At 45.2% G+C, this 23777-nt stretch overlaps 4 protein-coding genes across 4 annotated transcripts; 1 reads left to right on the forward strand and 3 right to left on the reverse strand.

The window, feature by feature from the left end:
• Window positions 1–411: 411 nt before the first annotated feature.
• LOC131290789 (protein mab-21-like) lies at window positions 412–2201 on the reverse strand. Its single transcript, XM_058319964.1, has 2 exons — window positions 1999–2201; window positions 412–1306 (listed from the first exon to the last, which is right to left on the reverse strand). The coding sequence occupies exons 1-2, from the start codon at window positions 2199–2201 to the stop codon at window positions 412–414; spliced, it is 1098 nt and encodes a 365-aa protein (XP_058175947.1).
• A 7254-nt stretch (window positions 2202–9455) lies between these two features.
• On the reverse strand, window positions 9456–14702 carry LOC131290610 (putative uncharacterized protein DDB_G0271606). The gene is made up of 4 exons (XM_058319772.1): window positions 14681–14702; window positions 12577–13179; window positions 9657–10790; window positions 9456–9481 (listed from the first exon to the last, which is right to left on the reverse strand). Exons 1-4 carry the CDS (start codon window positions 14700–14702, stop codon window positions 9456–9458), a joined length of 1785 nt encoding a protein of 594 aa, XP_058175755.1.
• A 296-nt stretch (window positions 14703–14998) lies between these two features.
• On the reverse strand, window positions 14999–18417 carry LOC131290611 (putative uncharacterized protein DDB_G0271606). Its single transcript, XM_058319773.1, has 6 exons — window positions 18390–18417; window positions 17996–18067; window positions 16064–17928; window positions 15749–15886; window positions 15278–15664; window positions 14999–15195 (listed from the first exon to the last, which is right to left on the reverse strand). The coding sequence occupies exons 1-6, from the start codon at window positions 18415–18417 to the stop codon at window positions 15079–15081; spliced, it is 2607 nt and encodes an 868-aa protein (XP_058175756.1). The 3' UTR covers window positions 14999–15078.
• A 3691-nt stretch (window positions 18418–22108) lies between these two features.
• On the forward strand, window positions 22109–23634 carry LOC131290358 (serine hydroxymethyltransferase). Its single transcript, XM_058319507.1, has 2 exons — window positions 22109–22308; window positions 22390–23634. The coding sequence occupies exons 1-2, from the start codon at window positions 22109–22111 to the stop codon at window positions 23591–23593; spliced, it is 1404 nt and encodes a 467-aa protein (XP_058175490.1). The 3' UTR covers window positions 23594–23634.
• The last annotated feature ends 143 nt before the right edge of the window (window positions 23635–23777 follow it).

A 23777-nucleotide genomic window follows, 5' to 3' on the forward strand; every position in this document is an offset into this window, starting at 1 on the left:
GTTGTACTATCTCTCTTTAAACCCCACTTCGACACCGTTCTGTTGCTCGGCAATTAATTATTTGGACTAGCGCTTGACGTTTGAGGTGTCAGGTTCCTTTGACTAGGACGCTGTCAAAGGTCGTTCGTTGTATGTTACCAGTCAAGTCTCAGGAGTTCAGATTTAGTATTTCAGAAGTACCAGAATGTCCTGATCTGTGCCAAAACCCTTTGGATTTAGCGTAAGAATGCGTTAGAGAACGCGCTCAGCGATGTTCTGCATGTCGGAGGACGCCATATTAAAATGCCGAGCAACGTAAGTGCTTAGGTGGGCCCGTTGACTCCCGAAGACGGGGTCCTTCGCCGCTTTGCGCATTTGATATGGTGGTAAAAGGGTTATTGCTTTCCGATGGAGGTGATGATCTCCGGCGCCCTAGAGTCGATCGAACGCCTTGCTGCTGGTGAGAATGTCCCGGCAGAGGCGCCACACGTGCTTGGACGCGTTGTCGAGCGCCGTCGGCGACTTACCCTTGAACAGGTCGAGGCTGGGCAGGAAGTAGTGCGGGCAGCGGCGACACTGCAGGCACGAGATGAGCTGCAGGAAGATGCCGTTCAGCCGGTCGGCGACGCAGTTCGCGTCCCACTCGACCTCGCGCGGATGCTTCTCGCACTCGTACAGCAGCAGCGTCTTCAGGTGGTAGTAGTTGATGGGCGCCCCGGGTAGCTCCAGATGGCGGTCGCAGAGCGTTTTGAGGATGCTGAGGCAGCGCTTCCGGTAGCCACCCTGCAGCAGCCGGTTTTCCGCCTCGGTGAAGTGCAGCAGCCAGGCGTCACCCTCGATGTTGGCGTTCTTGCCCTGCAGGATGACGCTCTCCTTCGACAGCAGGTCGAAGCCCTCCGTCTTCACCTCAGCCACCAGAGCCGGATGGGGCCAGGGGATGTTGAGCAGCGGCCAGTGCGCGGCCGACCGGGGCCATATGCCGGTACACTTGAAGGCGGGCGTAATCTGCACGACGTACCGTTCGCGTATCTTCAGCTTCACCTCGGTCGTGTCCGGCACCAGCTTCACCATGTCCCGGTACGGGCACTTCTCCACGGCCTGCGCCACCAGCGTGTGGAAGCGGGAGCGGATCTTGCGCGCGGACAGGTAGCCGGAGGCGGTGATGAACTCCACCCACAGCGACATCGACCGCTTCCGGCCGTCGCTCAGCTTCAGCACCGCCGCGCCCGGCAGCGACCCATCATCGACGAAGTTGAAGACGCCCATCTGGTTGAGGTACAGGACCACCTCGAACGCCGTCGGCGATATCACCTCCAGCCCCTCGAACCTACGAATGAGACGTATGACACAAAGCTCTAGCACGGTTTGCATAACTCTACACAGTTGCCTACCAGATAGCAGATACCGGACCTTCCATGTCCTACAGTCGATAGCAAAAGTTAAAGGAGATTCGTGTACCTTACCATCCAAACTGCAGAATAATTGTTTAACTCATTTTTATACTTGTCAAGTTCTAAACAACTCTACAATTTAAACCAAGCAACCAACAACAAGCTCTAAGTGTTTAAACAGATTTTAATCTTAGCCCAAGGAACCAAAGAACGAGTCAGAAAATGTGACGAAATATCCCGACATGAGTGACTTGCACCTCTAACATAAGATAAATAACCATTGCGTCATTTATCAGCGGCAACAATCGCGCGAAATTACAGCTATAAACCCAAGCAACCAACTTCTATATCTGAGAATGGTGGTGGTTAATTAAGATCTTTGTTTGAAAAGTAGTAGAAGTCCTAAGAACCTCTGTGGGAAAATGTTTTAAAAATACGGTATTTCAACCTCGGTTCTCCGATTGAGGAGAAGGGGCTCAAATGCACTTGGTGTGATTCTTCAGTGATTTATTGTAATGCATATGGATTTCCTACTTTCATGTGCATCGCCGGTGCTCTAAAACCAGTTCCAGATTGTCTATCAGGGTGCCGATTGCCGACGGGATGTGTGACGGCGTGTGTGACTCACCTGCCATTGCACTCGACCAGGCTCGAGATGAAGCGGGGCTCCTGGACCTCGACCTCGCGCAACACCTCCTGCACGATCTTGCAGATCTCCCGCAGCACGATCGCGATGTTGCCCATACGCACCTGCACCTTCTCCGCGTAGTACTTGTTGATCTGGAAGATCGTCTTCGACTGCACGGTCACCATGTCCGGTGGCACGAGCATGCTGGGCACACGGGCACGGGCCCTACCCTAGACCTATGCGAGGCGACGCGTTCTACTACTAGCACCAGCAGTGGCAAAGGCACCGGCACTCGGCCATCAAAGGCCGGGACATCCAAGTTTCTCGGGGGTTTTCAAGTTGGGTTGCGTTCTGGACCGGACTCCGGTTCCAGCTCAGGGAACGGTGCGGGTGACCGACACGCTTTCACTCTGTGACTAGCCGCCCCAGCCGGGCGGTGCACGTCATGGCCAAACAGATACCTATTACCGGAAGGATCGATACACACACACACACACAGTGAGAGAGGCTGGAACTCGAGTACGATAAGCAGGCCGCTGCCGGAGACGCGCGCGATATTGCCTGATCTCGATATACCGGCGATACTACAACTGCCCTCTGGGTTGGCCCTCGCCAAGAGTGTTCGCGCGCGCCTCTACATCGACACGGCACAACTTCTCCTTATCCTCTCTTTCTCTCTCGCACACTCTCTATCTCTCCTTTCTCTCTATAACGCGCACAATTTATTCCTTTCTCGGCCCTGCAGCCCGAAATGTGGTTCGTACGAACATGCGATGTGACAACGGCCATCGCTAGAGTGCGCGCGCTCGTCGGAGGACGCGTCCCTTTGGCCGACCAGACAAGCTCTATTGACGTCACACACCTATAAACTCACACACAAACACACACGGATTTATCGATCCGTCCCGGAGATGGCGCGATACGAGCTGGAGTATATGCTACCGCCAGAAATGTTTTCCCACAAATTTTCGCCCACAATCAAAACAAAGTCCACATATCTCAAGGGCAACATTTCACAGCCCCGCACACAGGCTCACCGAAGGATGCACCAACACCCGGAAGCCGGGAATTTCCTCTTCAAACCCTGACTAATTTGCAACTTTTCCCGTCCAACAAAAACTATCGGCAAGAAAAAAATCTATGCTGCATCGATATCGTACAACCTCCAACGTTATCACACACTGCCTCACCTATTCTTGGATTTTTCCGTTTTCCACAGTAGATAGTTTTCCCGAAAAAAAAACAAGGACATTTGTCCGAGGGCATCGCTTCGCCTGGCCCACTGTGCGCGTTTGTGCCGACCGGCGAGTAGGCGTGGTTTCTCGAAATGAATCTTCACACGCACACCACTCTACACAGATGGAGAGCAAGAAAGAGAGAGAGAGAGAGAGAGAGAGAGAGAGAGAGAGAGAACGTCGGAAGAGCGGGTGAAATAGGATCTTATTTCCCACTTCCGGAAAAAGGCGTGCTTATTTATCCTGGTCGGGTTTTTGGCACCGCTGTAAACATACACGACTCCAGCCAACATTCACACTCACTGTGGGAATAAGCATGGACGACGCACACGAGTGCGACTTTAGGATATCCTTTCCCTCTAACCCCCCCCCCCCCTCCCCCCCCCTCCCCCCTGCCTTCCTTGCATCATTCGAAGCCGGTTGTAAACTATAATCCCCGTTCTATGTATCTGCACCCTGACGCCTCTACTCTACATCTGTTTACGTCCAGGAAACCTTGCGAACTGGAAAGGATAACAAATGAGCTTGCAGAACTCATTTACTTGTTCACCAGGGAAAGCTGACGCAGACAGCTTTTTCCAAGCGACGCCGGAATTGTCCGACATTTATTTATAACGGTTCGTTGAGCGGTTCCATTTTTTCGTCCTAGAAGAAGGAAAATAAAGGGGATGTTTAAGCAACGGGTTGCTTTATCAAACATGTATTCCACACTGGAAACATTCGTGAGCATTCTGACCGAAAAAACGTCGATTTCCCGTCTAACTCTCCCATCTGCCTGCCTATATATACATATATACTCATTTAAACCTGTCTCGTTTTAGTATTCAATGAGCTAAACTAACTTTAGAAGAAATGGTTTATTTCAAAACAATTCGATCTGATTGTAGCGTCAAGACGTGTTTCTTTTTAAAACATGTACTCCGCAATTCAAACATTCGATAGTGAACAATCTTGTTCAACACCTCGTTAAAACTTTGGTACAACTTTCTCAAAACCTCAAGGACCTTCTCTTTACACAGCATCTAAAAGTCCTTATAAAAGTTATAAAAACGTAACAACTGGTTCTTACTTTGGTACGACTTTGTTCAAAATATTCTGTGCACCAATATCGAGTAATACCTGTCACCCCAAGGCTACACAATCTTTAATTATACAAGCTCCAAGAGTTTAGGCTCGTCTTTAGAGGTGTTTAACCATCATACAAAGATTTATAAAATTTGTACATCTTCCACTGGGTGTTTCGTCTATAAACTAATAAAAAGGGGTTAATGTTTCTTACTTCCATTTCGTTCAAACAGCACGTCTTATTCTCCTGTAACTAGCAACAATAACATTATTTTTATGTTTGTCCCAATCAAGTTCCCGTTATAAATCTATCTACCTCTTCCTCCTTTCTTTCCAGTTGCTAAACTGTAAAAACTATGCCTTTAGCCTTCTTATAATGCACTTGGAATACTAGTTTTAGGCATAGGGGAGGTTTTTTGTTCACGCTACATCAAATATAGCATTGTTTTCTTCTCTACTTTCTCCTTCGATTAGTATAAAGTACGTTTTGCTTCATAGGGTAAGCTAATTATTTTGCAAAAAGTAGCTTGTTTTATTAACACGTTCAACGTTTTTAAAACATTCTTTGACGTTGATATGAACTGAGAATGATACCAAGCTTTCTGTAAATAAATCTGTACATTTACCATAGCCTACCACTTTATTAGTGTAATAATATATGTGTTTCGTGACAGGTTTGCGAGACGAGGTTTTGGGTTAAAATAGGAGATTGCTTAAGTATAATGGACATGGGTTGGCAAAAGTAATGTCCTGCTCATTTCCAAATACAGTAATTTTGCGTCACATTATTTCTGCCTTTTCTTTTTCAAACACTTCACGATTGTCAATTTTAAATCACCTTAAAAAAATATTCTACTTAAAAGTAACAAAATAAATTACTTGGCAATTTGGTACTAGATCGTTTTGTTGGTTCAAAAAGATGTCAAGTCCCAGTGTGTGTGTGTGTTTCGATTCGATTGCTCCGTCATCGTTGTCGACCGATCAATTTCGATTCGGAGGACACCATCCGCTGCCATCCACTTGTTTGCTTTCGCCGCACGCCTCTTGTTTCGCGCAAAGCAGGCACAGATTTATGGCCTTCCCCGCTCGAACGTCGGCGTGCTGACAGATCGCTAAAAACTGATAAACGGCTTCGCCGGGCACATGTCACCGCCGGGCAGAGCGCGCTTTATCGTACACGTTGCGTGCTCGGGCTGCAAAAATGCACCGGAGCTGCAGCTCGGTGACATCAGTCGTGCCGACATCGGGTTACGCCATGCCCGGAACTATAGACGAGAAAGGTGGTCTACGAAAACCCGGTGGATCGGGAGCGAAACCCGAAATCATTGCTCGAGGAAAGTTTACATTGTGGACCACAATAAAGCAAAACAGGATAGACAATAATAAAATAAATGCACCAGAGCTGAATTTAGTTGAAGCCATGTTTTGCCACTCCCGGCGCACGTCAGTAACCATAGTGCTCGACTTCAAAGTAAACAAAGAGCGAGTCCCGGCCATCAAACCGGGAATGCTGTTGCACGCGATGGCACATTCCGCTGGCACATCGCACATGCCTGGAGGCTGATTGGTTGCGAACGCCGAGCAAATCGACCCCCCTTTCTCTCTCTCTCTCCCTCCGCTGCCTGCCAGCTCCATTATGCCATCATCCATCAAGCAGGGCCGCATTTTCCAGCCAGACAGACAGCCGGGCGTCGGGCGGGTTTCGGCGGCGGGAAAATCGGTTCCGGGCGTGCGGACGAAACTAAAATTGTGATTTCAATTTAATTATAATTTATTCGTCGTGACACACACACGCACACGGTGGTGGTAAGGGTCGGGAAAATCACGACACGTTCCAATGGCGACAGCGCGCTGCGGTTCACCGCCCAAACCACCGCCCTGCCCCCGGAACACGTCCGCCAGTACCCTGTCACCACCTACACCTAATTGCTTGCAGCCTTGCAGCGACGCCACCGAACGTCGTTATTTATGGCCCCAAGCGCGTCTCTGACGCTCGATTTTTCCACACGGAAAATCGGCCCACATGCCGTCGCCGCCGTGCGCGGAGTGCAAAGACACCGTTTCCTTAATCATTCCAATATGTTTGTCACTCACAATCGTGTCCGCGGAGCGATCTTCTCCGTTTCAACCTATTTCCGTTAATTGCGCGCCGGTTGCTTGCACTCAATTATGCCACCGTTTTCCCGACAACGTAACTAAAACGAACCGAGGAAAAGCCAGAAACTCCAGAGTTCTCTTTTCCACGAGCAAAAACTGCAGCACGCTTGACGGGGCCGCAGGAAATCATTCCCGAGAAAGGGTAATCGAAACCATCAAGGATAAGGTAAGGCGGGGCAAAGCGAACTTCTCAAGTGAATAATATTATTTTCACTTGAGAATATTCACAAATCAACTTCCTAACATCCCTACTAGTACGAAAAATAAACTGCTTACACGCACTATTTAAAAGTGTAAAGTCTAAGTGTAAAAAGTGAAATAGGACAAACCGTGGAACAAAACGCACCTCGTCAATCATAATTGAATCGATGCTGTTTGTAGAGATTTCAGTATCTAAAGTTATAAAGCAATGTGTATCGTTTCTTTTTTTCGATTAATTTGTTTTTTTTTTTAATTAATAGCAACGTCCGTAAAATCAGAAAACATGTAAACAAATAATCAAAAATAACAAATCAAAAATGAATTATATTTTAAAGTCATGCTTATTGAATATGAACATCCTTGAGTTGTTTTCACAACCAGATTGCAAAAATTATGAGTCCAACTCTGTGGCAGAAAAGTCTTCCATGCTTTCGTATTCAATTTGCTGCATCTTGTCTACTCTGTTAATTTTTACTTTGGGGCTAAGGAACTCATCTAGAACGTATATACGTTAATGAACTTATTCTTTTTGTTGAAAATTGCATAATTCAGATAAAAAATATAAAGAGTCCTTTTTTAACCACTTTCCCCTACCATCTTCCTCTCAAAAGTCGGTTCCAAGTAGCTCAAGAAGAAGCGTGCCTCAATGATTTGTCCTGAAGGTGTGTTAGAAACTCGAAACAAGACACGTAGCAAGTGAAGCATGGTTTAATCGATCGACTAATACAAAATTTACTTACCAAGCCTAAACGCATTTTTTTGCCTGTTATATCCATACTACTCGATAGGAAAATACATACTATTGGAACCTGGACCTGTAATCCATTTGGTTTCGAAATATTTGAATATTCGCAGAACATTGTTGAGTGCATAACGTTAAACAACCAGTAAACAATTGGATTTTCTGTTTTATATCGATATTTTTTATTTTTATTTGTACATAATTATTTAATTGTTTGTCCTTTATAATGTCGAACGAAAACTATTTTCTCTTTGGTATTCAAAATAACTCATGCCGGATTATTGAAAATAATCCGGTCCGACAGTGCTAGTATAAAAACTTAAAAACCTAAAAAAACATGATTAAGTTTAAATGCTATTGAAATCAGTACTGAAGACATAACTTAAAGTTCTGCTGACAAAATTAAATGTACTTCCTAGGTAACTTTCTAAAAACATTCTAATAAAACAATACTGTTTCAGCGAGCACTAGATCTTACCGAGCAATGGAAAGCAACAAAAAGGTTGCAAAGAATGAAAAATATCATTTTAAATATGAGTACTTAAAAATCTTTTGAACCGAATGATCACGCCAGAAAACAGTACCCAAAAGGAGGGTTGAAGGAGGTACCGTTCGTTGTTTACGTCGTCTATTCCGATTCTGTAAGATGGGTTTTTATTTTACTCGTCGCGGTTATTCTAGTGTTAAACACTACTCGCATGGAAGATTGCTGCGTCTGAAATTATCTATGATAAACTTAAACATGCTCTGAGGTTATAAAACTTAACGTGGTGGCTGTGGAAAATAAAAAACCATGCATTATATGGGCAACAATAATAACAAGGCAAGTAAACTGAGACAATAAAGGGGCGAAAGGCGCTAAGGAGAAAGAAGCGAAGGTTGATTCGGTCACATCACCCAGAGCAGCGCTATAATTTGATTAGAGATCTCCGTCATCCCTTCACGCTGCTGCTAGGCGCCGCGTGGAAAACTAGAAAACCGTAGGGAAAACAACTACCGTCCCCTTTGCGTCGAACAGAGAGCTTGACAGAGAAGGGGACGAAACCAGCGGACTCTCGAGTGGATCACAACAAGTGCATCTAAAATAATTAGAATGGAATGAAACTAAGTACGCCGTACGCCGTGCCGAGCTGTCTAAGAACAATAAATCACGAGTTGGTGTAATTCGATTGAGAGAATCATAATGAAGAGATATCGTTCTGAGGCGACAAGAGATCAAGGATTGTTGAGTATCAGTGTGTGGCGTGTGAAGAAAGGGAACTGTTTGCGGTGGTCCATAGTGTTTTACATTTATCAATTCTTTGTTGTACATTTCAATTTCTTGAACTCGTAGTTAATTCCATCGTTAGCGAAGGTAATTCCATCATTCGCGTAGTTAATTCCATCGTTGGATCCACCTAAATTCACAAAAGTCGCCGCAAAAGTCGAAATTATAAAAGCGGCCAATCCAAGGGTAACACTGCAAATAAATAAAAAAAGAATCCAATCCTTAACGGTGACTCAACTTTGTAAAAAGTATGTTTTTCTTTTTGTCAACCACAAGAACTACAAACCAACTTGTAGCGCTACCCATTGTATTACGCTCCAAGAACCGTAAAACACCGGATTACACCGTGTACATGACCAGTTCAATTCGTCCATGTTTACATCTTTTTTTTTAGGCCTGTGATAAAACAAGTGCATTAAGTGGGAATTTACTTGTTACAGTATTCTCCACCTCATCATTCCAAGATTGCAACACGAGTTACTTTATTGCAGCAATGTTGGAATTATAAGGTGGAAAATGTTGTATCATAGGTCAAAAGAAAGAGAACCCGGTTTAACATGAACGTATTGAATTGGCCATGGAAACGATGTCCGAAGGTTTCCACTCGATTGCTCCTAAAAGCATCTTTCCAATCACAAGCACTCAACCTGACATCACTCGAATATGGTTGAAAAATGGATCTAAGCGGTGTTGACTGTATGGATAGGATAAGAAAAATTAAAATCTCTAACGAATCCTCGCTGCCGATCATCGTTAGTTCTTGCGGGAGGCCCGTCTTTTCATCGAGCTGCTACATTGCGGGCAGTACCACTTGCCCTACGGGGAGGACGTTATATTAACGCACGGATAGTGGAACCACTCGAATGGGCACTGTAAGATAAAGGCGAATTACTAAATAGAACCGAAACCAGCGCTGGCACAGTGTCATCATTTGTGAGTGATTGATTGCAAATGCAGTAACGAGGTTCGTTTGGATCGTAAGACCACTCACCTTCGGGCGTTGGTTCGATCGTCATCCACCACTTTTTCTTTTTCTGGATGGAGTTCAGCAATTCTATTGTCGCTGCTGTATCAAGGACGTCGGACGCCGATGATCCAGCGGGATCAGCAAGAAATTCCTGCTGTGGTTGCGCCGTCTGCTGTTGCTGCTGCTGTTGTTGTACCACCTTCTGTTGCTGTTGCGACAGCTGCTTTTGAGTCAACTGCTGTTGCTGCTGCTGTTGTTGTACCACCTTCTGTTGCTGTTGCGGCAGCTGCTTTTGGGTCAACTGCTGTTGCTGCTGCTGTTGTTGTACCACCTTCTGTTGCTGTTGCGGCAGCTGCTTTTGGGTCAACTGCTGTTGCTGCTGCTGTTGTTGTACCACCTTCTGTTGCTGTTGCGGCAGCTGCTTTTGGGTCAACTGCTGTTGCTGCTGCTGTTGTTGTACCACCTTCTGTTGCTGTTGCGGCAGCTGCTTTTGGGTCAACTGCTGTTGCTGCTGCTGTTGTTGTACCACCTTCTGTTGCTGTTGCGGCAGCTGCTTTTGAGTCAACTGCTGTTGCTGCTTCTGTTGCTGAATTTGCTGGAATCGTGTTTGCTGCTGCGGCTCCCGGTGGGCCACCTTCCGCTGTAAGATGTGCGGAGTATGCACAATGTCAATTTTCGGCTTCGTGATAGTTATCCATCCTGGGCGCGTGTTCAACGCGGGCTGCACCGGCACCGGCGCCAGTGGCAACGAATGGGACGACCCGCCTTGCGCTTGTATCAGCTGCGGCGGCTGTTGACCCGACTGCTGGGAAGCCGGAACCGCTTGCTGCGGCTGTTGCTGCTGCAGCAACTGCAGTGATTCCTTCGATAAGCGAATGTACTTCGGCTGTACCTTCCGTATTTCCGTTGCCGGCTGTTGTTGAACCGCGCGCTGTTGCAACAACGATTGCTGGGGCGATACTTGCTGCAGGTGCTGTAAAGGAACTTGCTTGATTGAATGGGGTAGATATATTTGCTGCTGCGCCGCGATTGGCCCATTGGTGCCTGTTTTGCACGGCACCAGAGTAGGTCCTTTCTGCTGCTGTTGTTGTGGCAGCACAAGCGGCTGTGCCGCGTGGACCGTTCCAACCTGCTGGCGTTGCGCACTTACCGTGCTGGCTGTGGAAAACAAAAAACCGTGCATTATATGGGTAACAGTAATAACATGGCAAGTAAACTGAGACAATAAAGGAGCAAAATAGAGACCTCCGTCATCCCTTCACGCTGCTGCATCTAAAGTAATTAGGATGGAATGAAACTAAGTACGCCGTACCCCGTGCCGAGCTGTCTAGGAACAATAAATCAAGGATTGTTGAGTATCAGTGCGGGGCGTGTGAAGAACTCTTTGTGGTGGTTAACACAGTGTGGTACATTTCTCAATACTTTGTTCCTTTCAATTTCTCGAACTCGTAGTTAATTCCATTGTTAGATCCACCTATATTCGCAACGGTCGCTTTAGCAGTGACTCACCTTTTTACCTTGCCGCGTTTTTATAATTTTTTTTTTCAGATTGTCATCTACAAGAACTACAAACCAACTTGTAGCCCTCCGCCTTGTATTGATGAAAATCGGTTCGTTTTATAGAGATTATGTTTATTTTTTTATAGCACGCTCGATGTATAAGAACGAAAAAGAAAATACAGTCAACGCCCTCGACCACGCAGGAGGTGTACCTTTTAACAAGTCACTCCTGTTGCTTTGCTTAAAAAAACACTAGCAAATACATTGGAACATAAACATTCATATATACAATTAGGTGCTCGCCAAGGCAAACAGATATTATCACATTAAAAAAAGTGGAATCTAAGCATAGCCGTTTTGGAAGGAGATGGAACAAAATCTCTTCCCGTCTCGGTTCTTGGTTATATATACACTTAGTTTCAAATTATTGCATTATGTTATGGGAAATTCATAAAGAGAATTAGCACATTAAATTTGCACAAGATCTCCCATAGGTTTAGGTGCCAAAGAGGTCGCAAAACGCTCATCACAAGACGTAGGTGTTTAACAAGCAACTGCGCACCTCTGTAATGCACAACACTTACCACTTGTGCCGAATTACAGAGAGTGGCTATTGCTTGGTAAAAGCATACGACTATTCACGGCGTGTCATGCAGAGCTTAGGCAACTAAAACCCGGCTTGGGAAGGAACTTGCTGTAAGTTCTATGGAAAAGCACCAGAACCGTAAAACGGATTACACCGTGTACATGACCAATTCAATTCGTCCATGTTTACATCTTTTTCTAAAGCCTGTGATTAAACAAGTGCATTAAGTGGGAACTGACTTGTTACAGTATTCTCCACCTAATCATTCCAAGATTGCAACACGAGTTAGTTTATTGCTGCAATCTTGGAATTTTAAGGTGGAAAATGTTGTATCATAGGTCAAAAGAAAGAGAACCCGGTTTAACATGAACGTATTGAATTGGCCATGGAAACGATGTCCGAAGGTTTCCACTCGATTGCTCCTAAAAGCATCTTTCCAATCACAAGCACTCAACCTGACATCACTCGAATATGGTTGAAAAATGGATCTAAGCGGAGTTGACTGTATGGATAGGATAAGGAAAATTAAAATCTCTAACGAATCCTCGCTGCCGGTCAGCGTTAGTTCTTGCGGGAGGCCCGTCTTTTCATCGAGCTGCTACATTGCGGGCAGTACCACTTGCCCTTCGGGGAGGACGTTATATTAACGCACGGATAGTGGAACCACTCGAATGGGCACTGTAAGATAAAGGCGAATTAGTAAATAGAACCGAAACGAGCGCTGGCACAGTGTCATCGCTTTCCGTTGACATCGGTTAGCAGTACCTACGACTTCGTTGTCACAGGCCACCATGTTGCCGTAGGAAACTTGATTGCATATGCAGTAACGAGGTTCGTTTGGATCGTAAGACCACTCACCTTCGGGCGTTTGTTCGACCACCATCCCAGACTCGTTCAGGACGACCGAGCCGGAGGTGCTGGAGCAGCTGGAGACAGTCAGGGTGGTGCTACCTACGCTGCTGGTGCTGGCGCTTTTGGTGGCTTCACCCCGACTGCCGTCCAACGAGCTGACCGACGCCGTTGACGCTGAGGTTGCAGTGGAGGAAGGCAGCAGTTCCATCGCCGATGCCGTATTCGCAAGAACAGCGGACGCCGACGATCCAGCGGGACCAGCAAGGGATTGCTGCTGTGGTTGCGCCGTCTGCTGTTGCTGCTGCAGCAACTGCAGTGATTGCTTCGATAAGCAAATGTACTTCGGCTGTACCTTCCGTATTTCCGTTGCCGGCTGTTGTTGAACCGCGCGCTGTTGCAACAACGATTGCTGGGGCGATACTTGCTGCATGTGCTGTAGAGGAACTTGCGTGTTTTTTTGTATCTGCTCCTGCGCCGCAATTGGCTCATTGGTACCCATTTTGCACGGCACCAGAGTAGGTTCCTTCTGCTGCTGTTGTTGTGGCTGCACAAGCGGCTGTGTCACTTGGTCCGTTCCAACCTGCTGCTGTTGCGCACTTACCGTGCTGGCTGTGGAAAACAAAAAAACCGTGCATTATATGGGTAACAATAATAACAAGGCAAGTAAACTGAGACAATAAAGGAGCAAAATAGAGATCTCCGTCATCCCTTCACGCTGCTGCTAGGCGCCGCGTTGAAACTAGAAAAACCGTAGGGAAAACAACTACCGTCCCCTTTGCGTCGAACAGAGCTTGGCAGAGAAGGGGACGAAACCAGCGGACTCTCGAGTGGATCACAACAAGTGCATCTAAAATAATTAGAATGGAATGAAACTAAGTACGACGTACGCCGTGCCGAGCTGTCTAAGAACAATAAATCACGAGTTGGTGTAATTCGATTGAGAGAAGCATAATGAAGAGATATCGTTCTGAGGCGACAAGAGATCAAGGATTGTTGAGTATCAGTGCATGGCGTGTGAAGAGCGGGAACTGTTTGTGGTGGTCCGGAGTGTTTAACATACTCAGTACTTTGTTCCTTTCAATTTCTCGAATTCGTAGTTAATTCCATCGTTCGATCCACCTATATTCGCAAATGTCGCTTTAGCAGTGACTCGCCTTTTTACCTTGCCACCTTTTTTTATGTTTTTTTTTTCATTTTGTCATCTACCAGAACTACAAACCAACTTGTAGCCCTCCGCCTTGTATTGATGAAAATCGGTTCTTTTTATAGAGATTATGTTTATTTATTATATTATAGCACACTCGATGTTTAAGAACGAAAATGAAAATACAGTCAACGCCCTCGACCACGCAGGAGGTCTTGTTGTTGTGAAAGGTACATCAACAAGTCACTCCTGTTGCTTTGCTTAAAAAAACATTAGCAAATACATTGGAACATAAACATTCATATATACAATCAGGTGCTCGCCAAGGCGAACAGATATTATCACATTAAAAAAAAGTGGAATCAAAGCATAGCCGTTTTGGAAGGAGATGGAACAAAATCTCTTCCCGTTTCGGTTCTTGGCACTTTTTTTGTTTGCTTTTTGCTGCCGCTCGGTGTTCGAAAGTCGAAACATGATACTTTAAGCTAAAACACTGATTAATAATTGATTCGATTTGATCACTAAAACACTAGTGGAACAAACCAACACATAAAACTAGCAGGCAGTTGATATTAAATATAAAATTCGATAATAAATTATATATATACACTTAGTTTCAAATTATTGCATTATGTTATGGGAAATTCATAAAGAGAATTTATTTTGGATGAATGTTTAATTAGCACTTTAAATTTGCACAAGATCTCCCATAGGTTTAGGTACCAAAGAGGTCGCAAAACGCTCATCACAAGACGTAGGTGTTTAACAAGCAACTGCGCACCTCTGTAATGCACAACACTTACCACTTGTGCCGAATTACAGAGAGTGGCTATTGCTTGGTAAAAGCATACGACTATTCACGGCGTGTCATGCAGAGCTTAGGCAACTAAAACCCGGCTTGGGAAGGAACTTGCTGTAAGTTCTATGGAAAAGCACAAGAACCGTAAAACGGATTACACCGTGTACATGACCAATTCAATTCGTCCATGTTTACATCTTTTTCTAAAGCCTGTGATAAAACAAGTGCGTTAAGTGGGAACTTACTTGTTACAGTCTTCTCCACCTTATCATTCCAAGATTGCAACACGAGTTAGTTTATTGCTGCAATCTTGGAATTATAAGGTGGAAAATGTTGTATCATAGGTCAAAAGAAAGAGAACCCGGTTTAACATGAACGTATTGAATTGGCCATGGAAACGATGTCCGAAGGTTTCCACTCGATTGCTCCTAAAAGCATCTTTCCAATCACAAGCACTCAACCTGACATCACTCGAATATGGTTGAAAAATTGATCTAAGCGGAGTTGACTGTATGGATAGGATAAGGAAAATTAAAATCTAACGATTCCTCGCTGCCGGTCAGCGTTAGTTCTTGCGGGAGGCCCGTCTTTTCATCGAGCTGCTACATTGCGGGCAGTACCACTTGCCCTTCGGGGAGGACGTTATATTAACGCACGGATAGTGGAACCACTCGAATGGGCACTGTAAGATAAAGGCGAATTAGTAAATAGAACCGCTGGCACAGTGTCATCGCTTTCCGTTGACATCGGTTAGCAGTACTTACGTCTTCGTTGTCACAGGCCACCATGTCGCCGTAGGAAACTTGATTGCAAATGCAGTAACGAGGTTCGTTTGGATCGTAAGACCACTCACCTTCGGGCGTTTGTTCGACCACCATCCCAGACTCGTTCAAGACGACCGAGCCGGAGGTGCTGGAGCCGCTGGAGGCAGTCAGGGTGGTGCTACCTGCGCCGCTGGTGCTGGCGCCTTTGGTGACTTCCCCCCGACTGCCGTCCAACGAGCTGACCGACGCCGTTGACGCTGAGGTTGCAGTGGAGGAAGGCAGCAGTTCCATCGTCGATGCCGTATTCGCAAGAACAGCGGACGCCGACGATCCAGCGGGACCAGCAAGAAATTGCTGCTGCGGTTGCGCCGTCTGCTGTTGCTGCTGCTGTTGTTGTACCACCTTTTGTTGCTGTTGCGACAGCTGCTTTTGAGTCAACTGCTGTTGCTGCTGTTGTATCAGATGGTGGACTTGAAGCTGTGGCTGTTGCTGGGTCTGCTGCAGCAACTGCTGCTGCTGTTGCAAAACCTGCTGCTGTTGTTGGATTGCCTGCTGCAGTTGCGAATCCTTTTGTTGCTGCATATCGAGCAGCTGATGGTGATGCTGTTGCTGCTGAGATGTTTGCAACTGCTGAGGCAGCTGCTGCTGTTGCTGAGGCAGCTGCTGCTGTTGCTGAGCCTGCTGCTGCTGCTGCTGTTGTTGTTGTTGTTGCGGAGTCTGCTGCTGTTGAGTTATCTGCAACTGATGCTGCCCTATCTGCTGCGTTTGCTGCAGATGCTGCTGTACCATCTGCAAATGATGGTGCTGCTGCTGTTGCTGTATTTGCTGGAATTGTGTTTGCTGCTGTGGCTGCAGATGGACCACCTGCCGTTGTAAGATGTGCGGAGTTTGCCCAGGGATATAGCGGCGTAATGTAGGCTTCGTGATAGTTTTCCATCCTGGGCGCGTTTTCAACGTGGGCTGCACCGGCACCGGCGCCAGTGGCAACGAATGGGACCCGCCTTGCGCTTGTATCAGCTGCGGCTGCGCGAGCGTCTGCATTGGCAGCTGCTGCTGTTGACCCGACTGCTGGGAACTTGCCGGAACCGGTTGCTGCGGTTGTTGCTGCTGCAGCAACTGCGGTGCCAACGTTTGCGGTGATTGCAGCGACTGTTGGAATTGCTGCTGCTGCGGCTGCTGTGGGTGCGGTAGCCTTTGCTGTGCCTGCTGCGGTGTGGTTGGTAAGAGAATGTGCTTCTGCTGCGCATTCTGAATGTTGCCGAGCTGCTGAATTTGCTGAGGAAGCAACTCCTGTTTCATCGCCGTCGGCTGTTGTACAGTTTGCTGCGTCGCTTGTTGTTGGACCGCAAGCTGTTGCAACAACGGTTGCTGGTGCGATACTTGCTGCAGGTGCTGTAAAGGAACTTGCGCGTTCGAATGGTGCAGATGTATTTGCTGCTGCACCGCGATTGGCCCATTGGTGCCCATTATGTACGGCACCAGGGTAGGCCCCTTTTGCGGCTGCTGTTGTGGCTGCACAAGCGGCTGTGTCACTTGGACCGTTCCAACCTGCTGCTGTTGCTGTTGCTGCTGCAACGTGGTTGTTTGCTGGCCTAAAATTGCAAACGGCGTTTGATTCGGCAGAGTAGGGGTAGTGGTGAGTATCGGCGTTACAATCGAATTGCTTGAAAGCAGGGTCGTGGTAGTTGTGCCCCGCACACCACCCGCCGCACTGGTGTTTGCAGTGTTTGGCGTGCTCGTAAGACCTTTCTTCTTCGTACGTCGCTGGTTCGAGAAAACGCTCGACTCTCGCTCAACTGCCTGCAGCGCGTTGTGCGTGGCCCCCGCCAGCTCACTATTGATCAGCAGCTCTTGCGATCCCATTGCGCCAATCGCTTCGTACGATGCCTTCAGACTGGCCGTTCGACGACCCTGCTGCATTTGTTGCGTTTGAGCGATCGCCTGGCTTGCAGCGGCAGCAATTGCATTTCCCGCCGGAGAAAAATTTGGCAAATTGTAGGATGATACGTTCGGTGTAGTAGATGAAGCGTGCACACCAACATTCACAGCCGGAGGGATAACGATCGTGCCCGACACAATACTGGCAGGTACCGCCGTGCCCGGGGTCGTCGGACGAATGTGCGCATTCATGATCGGAGCAACATTCGATGTGCTAGCTCCGGATGCTGCCGCGGCCGCTGCAGCCACTGCTGCAGCAGCGGCACGCTTTTCGGCAGCAGTGACGGCCACGCTCTCACGGCGCTTTACCGGCTTCGACTTGTAGCGACTATCCGAGCGCCCGGAAGATGTTCCGGAGTACGAATGCTGGGCGTCATAGAAACGGTTTTCCTTCTGGTTCGTGCCACCGTTCGACGTAGCATTGCTGTCGAGCTCTAACGAACGTTTTTCAAGTATTTCTGTGATGCCATTGTGATCCGCTTCCAGCTCACACTTGAATTTGTACAGCTCGGTGTCGAGACGGCGCACATATCGTTCAACCAAATCGTACATCTGCCCTGACAGTTGGATTTTCTCATCAGAATCATCCAGCACGCGGTAGTAGTCGCCTCGAATTGCGTTGAACTCTGCATCCGCCGCTGCAGTTGGTAGTTCCCCTCTGCGACACTGTTGAAATAGTGAACGGGCCCGTTTATCCAGGGCATCAGTGTTATCTGCAGAAGCGCGAGAGAAAATGTATAAATATTTGCTTCCAAATACGTTGTGATACCACCTACGTACTTTGGACAGTTAAATCCATCTCACGCATTTCCGTGAACCTATCCCGAAGCTCCTGGGGTAGATGCTCGATCACTGGTATCGCAAATAAAAAGATGCGATGAAAGTTATCACTTTTATTTTACATTACACTTAAGTTGCACCAACAACTTTCATTTAGCGATGAAAGCTTGCCATGAAAGTGAATCGCGAATGCGGTTATAATTTGTGTAAAGGAAATGAGGTTATAATTTGTGTATAAGAAATATAGCTGCAATGAGGTTATAATTTGTTGAATATGATTGTATGTAGATGGCCGATGCCCGGGGCTTGATGGTTGCTTGCTCTTCAGATATTTTGCTTACGCATCGATGATTTATCTTTGTTACTCAATTCGGCGTGACACTTTTCAACTTACTTTCAAGGTAATCCTCCAAATGTAGCATTTTGGCTGAAAATTGTAACAGTACTTCTCTCTAACAAACAAAATTAGCGTTCTGCGTCTGGTAACCTCTATGGCTGAGCAGAAAAAGGATGCTTGCTGCCATTTTGACAGTGGATGTCAACGATGATGAATACGCATATACACAGCATAGTTCACTTCTCTGCCAAACTGACAGTCCTAACAAACAAAAATACTCGTTCTTTTCTCATGAATTTTCTTTTTTTCTTCTGTTGGTCATAGTTCTTAATCCAACAACTATAGTTGTAGCTTAAGCCTTTTTACAATTTTCCAGTGTTTTACAAATTGACAGTGTACCATGTTTGAGCAATTTTTGACGGTCCGAATGACACTGATCCAACCTCGTAACTATAAATAAAAAAGTTAAGAGTGATAAAAAAGTAAACGATGCTCAGCCTTCGTTTTTTCGGTGCAACGATTTATATTAAATCCTCAATTACGACCTAGGAGTATTTGAGGCATTGTGTGGACCGTTAAAATTCGACTACGCTATCAACGTAAAAGCTCTTGCACACATGAACAATGTTGGCGCAAACTTTCACTGCCATTATGCAGATTCTATGGTATCGCCATCTGTCGGAAAAAGTTGCAACCAAATCTTGCTCAACCAAAAAATTTTGGTTGCAACCTCGCCAATGTTTGACAATTCAATATTACCTAGTACAGAAAAGGTAAACAAACCAGTTTACCAAGCGTAAACAACCATTCGCATTCAAACACAACTGGTGTTGTTTATTTTTAATGTAAAAACGAGTATAGAATGAAATTTAAAACAATGTTGTCGTCGACAATCTCGACATCTTGCGGTGATACTTCACACATGAGCAATGCCAAGGCAAGCTATTTTGGCAGAAAAACAGAGGTTGTCAAGTATTGCTTTGATATTACCTTGGCAGGCATTGCTCAGGTGTGCAAGGGTTTTAAGGATGCGATATAAGGGGGGCCCACGGACCCCTATGTTACATTATTGTTATAGGGAAAATTTTCCGGGGGATGATTTGTACGGAATGAACTCATCTGGTGTGATCTTCGTTGAGTAAGACCAAATTTTGTTAGGTGACTAATGTGATAAGGAATTGCGGTGCATTTCATTCTAGTCATTTTTAACAAACGAAAAAATTATTCAAAAATCTTCTTTGTCTACGAAGAGCTAGAATTTATGCAGTTTTTCGTATTTTCGTCAACGAAGCAAATCAAGGAATCAAAATGTGAAAATTTGGAGTATTTATATACGCATAATAGAGCGGGAGAAATTTTTTGTTTCTCGGCAAAGCGGTGTATATTGCCTCATCTTACCTGATTACCCCGCCTTCCGCTACGTTTTCTGTAGGTCTTTTGCAGTAGGGTTTCATGATTTAGAGCAGACAAGGAGTTACAACAAAAAAAATCATCGCCGAAGTGTTGATAACCTAGGTGACCTTTTGTTTCGGTGGTTGGCAACGAAGATTATAACGCCCCAAACGTGTGGGACCACGGTTTTTAATGCGTAGCCAAGCGGTGCAGAAAACATCCGACAGCAGTAGAAGGAAGCCACACGTCAAATCAGCATCTTGTTTAGTGTTGTGCCAATAGCTAGGTGTGCACCGTCGAAGCCGTGTACCGTAGAAAGAGCAAGGAAGATATTTATCGTAAAAGCGGTTGATCGACCTGAGTGGGATAGCTCAAGTTAGCTATTAAAAAGAGCAGGAACGATATATATACCGTATAGATCGGTTGCTGTTCGTTGAACGGCCTGAGTGGGATAGCTCCCATAGCATTGTATCCTAAATTGCAGTAAATTCGTTTCTCACTCTACGCAATGGCTTGCCTGAACATCCAGAAAGCGATTGCAGCAGTTGTCCCGAGAGGGTATGTCTCTTTCGCTCCCGCGTTGGCAGCCCGTACAACAATACGAAGGCGGGAATCTTCTCCAATGTTTCATTGCTCTCCGGTGGCATATAGTAGAAGTGGCTACGGATTTGCTGAAGTTGTCATTGCTCCAGTACTGAAAATTCAACATCGTTTCGCTTCTTCGGTAACACATTCAGTTTCCAAGGTAACTATATTATTAAATAATAATAATTTATTATCCAGTGAAAAGAAAAGTTCGTTTGATGATCCGAAACAAAATACTCCAGCTTCAATCGTTACTTCAAGACGAGCAAATCTCCTTGCTTCTTTAGATGACCTTGAGAGCTATAAAACCGGCGAATGGAATTCGCCTTCATCTTTCAACCCAATGCTCAAAGTTGCAAGATCAACCATGTGCTGGATCTTAAAACGAACTTAGAAAATGAATTACTGTGACATACATGGACATACAAGAAAATGGCGCTAATAAGTTAAGCACGTTGAGTCCGGCGGTGTCTCCAAATGTTAGTACGCATTTGGCTTACGCATTCAGGCTACTTGACTGGCGCACTAACACAAAAAAGGGACGCGGTGAAGTGTATAAAATGTTGATTTGAATAACTTCTGTAAGATGTAGTCAATAAAATGTTTAGTATTCATTCATCAGCATTAAGCACAAATTAACTGATCAAGTCTCGTCGTAACTTTTTTTTGGCTTGATCGAAACAAACAAATGAATGAGTGAAATTATTCGCAAGTTAGATGGCTATGACAATTTGGAACTATAACCTACTAGAGCGGAGATAGATCTGCGTTTGGAACAAAGGAAGATAAAGTATATATATTGAAACGAGAACAAACGAAGAGCAGTCTTGTGATAGAAGTTGAATTGAGCGGATGAGATAAAAAAAAAATATAAGAAGCAAGCAAAATATTGTCGAATTTGGAGTTTAGAATAAAAATATAGAAATGTTTCGTGTAGATCACGACACATGTCACTTAAATTTTGAGGTTAAAGGTTACATTTCTTGAGTGTTAACAACATTAAGAATAGATTTCGCACTGTATAAACCATCAAAATCTGAAATTTTGGTACGGCAAATTATATAATATTCATTTGAAAAGGTTTATATGTTATAACATAGTAAAATAGAATAAGGAAGAGGGATTGCACAAACAAATATTTATGAATATTATGAAGTATGTTAACAAGAAAACATCCTTACCCTCTTTATGTTACTACAAATATGATAGAAGATTGTTTATAACGTACAAGAAATGCGCATAGTTACTGTCCTTGCATAAAGCAAAGTGATGCTTTTAATTTAAACGTGGTAGCGTAGGGATTGGTAGCCAGGGTATATTTGTAAACAGCGATAAGGAAAGAAGATCTTCATAGTACGTATTATAAGAAAATGCTTGACGGCGTAAACAACGTGATCTGTTTGTTACAAGTAATCATTTGCAACGCGATGACCTTTCCTATTGAGTTCCATCGCCGACCGAAAATAGTCCACGAGCGCTTATCAAATCAACTTATTGTACGACTTGAGTTGCTAGCTTATAAGATCATCCGGCATTAATCTCAGCCATTCAGTAACTAGCTGCACACATCTCCGGAGCGTTTTACAATATCTGCTGCGTTATCAACTTATATCGCATGCGTAGTCTGCTCGTCATAAGTGAAAACTCCAACTAACGAAGTGGTTCAACATAATGAGCAAGCCTTTTGTAAATATCATAGAGCAATCTAGTTGAAATCGTATTTCTTGAATAAGGGCGATGATCTTTTAAATAGTAAACAAAATCAAATAATACCTTGTTTTATGATTAAATAATTCTAGATGTCCGGTAATGCAAAAATGCTGCAAGAGAACTTGTGGGATCAAGATCCCGAGCTAATGGATTTGATACGTAAGGAAAAGAAACGTCAAACGCGTGGTCTCGAGATGATTGCCAGTGAAAATTTTACATCACTTTCCGTGCTGCAGTGTCTAAGTTCTTGCCTGCACAACAAATATTCCGAAGGACTTCCAGGACAAAGGTAATGTCGGTAATCATTTTGATTGTTTTTTTTTTTTATTTTACCTACTTACTTTCAACCTAATTTTCTTTATTTCACCAGATACTACGGAGGGAATGAATTTATCGATGAAATCGAGCTATTGGCTCAAAAACGTGCGCTTGAGGCCTATCGTCTTGACCCGGAACAATGGGGATGTAATGTTCAACCTTATTCCGGCTCCCCGGCGAACTTTGCAGTTTACACTGCTCTAATCGAACCACATGGCCGTATCATGGGATTGGACCTTCCAGATGGTGGTCATTTGACACACGGCTTCATGACGCAGACGAAAAAAATATCTGCTACTTCGATTTTTTTCGAGAGCATGCCGTACAAAGTCGATCCCGTGACTGGTTTGATTGACTACGACAAGATGGAGGAAACGGCTAAACTGTTCAAGCCGAAGGTTATCATCGCCGGTATATCTTGTTATTCGCGTTGTTTAGACTACAAGCGATTCCGGGCCATAGCTGATCAGAATGGAGCATATTTGTTCGCTGATATGGCGCATATATCGGGACTTGTCGCTGCCGGCGTGATACCCTCGCCGTTTGAATACGCGGACGTAGTCAGTACTACGACGCATAAGACACTTCGTGGTCCACGAGCCGGTATCATCTTTTTCCGTAAAGGCATACGTACCGTAAAGCCAAACGGTGATAAAGTGATGTACGATCTAGAATCACGTGTCAATCAGGCTGTCTTTCCCGGATTGCAGGGTGGTCCACACAACCACGCGATAGCTGGAATTGCTACATGCATGTTGCAGGCAAAATCACCTGAATTCCGTGCATATCAAGAACAAGTGATAAAGAATGCGCGTGCTTTGTGCGCAGGGCTACTTGAAAAGGGATACTCTGTTGCTACTGGTGGGACTGACGTGCACTTGGTTTTAGTGGATCTAAGACCCGTTGGTATAACAGGTGCTCGTGCTGAATACATTCTAGAGGAAATTTCAATAGCGTGCAACAAAAATACTGTCCCTGGCGACAAATCAGCTCTTAATCCGTCAGGCATACGTCTCGGTACACCAGCCCTTACCACTCGTGGCTTATTGGAGAAGGATATGCAGCAGGTCGTGAATTTTATCGATCGAGGATTGCAGCTGTCGAAAGAGATCACCACCGTTTCAGGTCCAAAGTTGGCCGACTTTAAGCGCGTCATCCACGAGGATGCAGGTATCAATGTTAAGGTGCAAACCCTTCGTAAGGAAGTTGAGCAATATAGTGAACAGTTCCCTCTTCCAGGATATGATGAATTTTAAAGGACGAATAAATGATACTTGAGCATATGCAACCAAATCCATACCCGAAGTGCATTTTCATTAGCCATATATTTTATACAGGCCTATGGGGGTTTTACTAATAAGGTAGATTAATTCCACTTTCCAGGTGTAGATATTGAAATTGATCTTTAACTTTTCAGAGCGATTGAGGCGGGTTGTTGGT

Source organism: Anopheles ziemanni, chromosome X (assembly GCF_943734765.1).
Source record: "Anopheles ziemanni chromosome X, idAnoZiCoDA_A2_x.2, whole genome shotgun sequence".
NCBI classification, from domain to species: Eukaryota; Metazoa; Arthropoda; class Insecta; order Diptera; family Culicidae; genus Anopheles; species Anopheles ziemanni.

What these genes read in the sequence shown, in the direction of transcription:
- LOC131290789 (XM_058319964.1), bottom strand. Translation starts at nt 2,201, where the DNA reads ATGCTCGTGCCACCGGACATGGTGACCGTGCAGTCGAAGACGATCTTC. An exon ending in CTGGTCGAGTGCAATGGCAG is followed by an intron (nt 1,307 to 1,998) that starts GTGAGTCACACA and finishes TCTCATTCGTAG; the next exon opens with GTTCGAGGGGCTGGAGGTGA.
- LOC131290610 (XM_058319772.1), bottom strand. Translation starts at nt 14,702, where the DNA reads ATGGACGAATTGAATTGGTCAT. An exon ending in GGACGAATTGAATTGGTCAT is followed by an intron (nt 13,180 to 14,680) that starts GTACACGGTGTA and finishes TGTTTTCCACAG; the next exon opens with CCAGCACGGTAAGTGCGCAA. An exon ending in GGTCGAACAAACGCCCGAAG is followed by an intron (nt 10,791 to 12,576) that starts GTGAGTGGTCTT and finishes TGTTTTCCACAG; the next exon opens with CCAGCACGGTAAGTGCGCAA.
- LOC131290358 (XM_058319507.1), top strand. Translation starts at nt 22,109, where the DNA reads ATGTCCGGTAATGCAAAAATGCTGCAAGAGAACTTGTGGGATCAAGAT. An exon ending in GAAGGACTTCCAGGACAAAG is followed by an intron (nt 22,309 to 22,389) that starts GTAATGTCGGTA and finishes TTATTTCACCAG; the next exon opens with ATACTACGGAGGGAATGAAT.
- LOC131290611 (XM_058319773.1), bottom strand. Translation starts at nt 18,417, where the DNA reads ATGCTACATTTGGAGGATTACCTTGAAA. An exon ending in AGCAACAGCCACAGCTTCAA is followed by an intron (nt 15,665 to 15,748) that starts GTCCACCATCTG and finishes GTACAACAACAG; the next exon opens with CAGCAGCAACAGCAGACGGC. An exon ending in TGGCCTGTGACAACGAAGAC is followed by an intron (nt 15,196 to 15,277) that starts GTAAGTACTGCT and finishes TTTATCTTACAG; the next exon opens with TGCCCATTCGAGTGGTTCCA.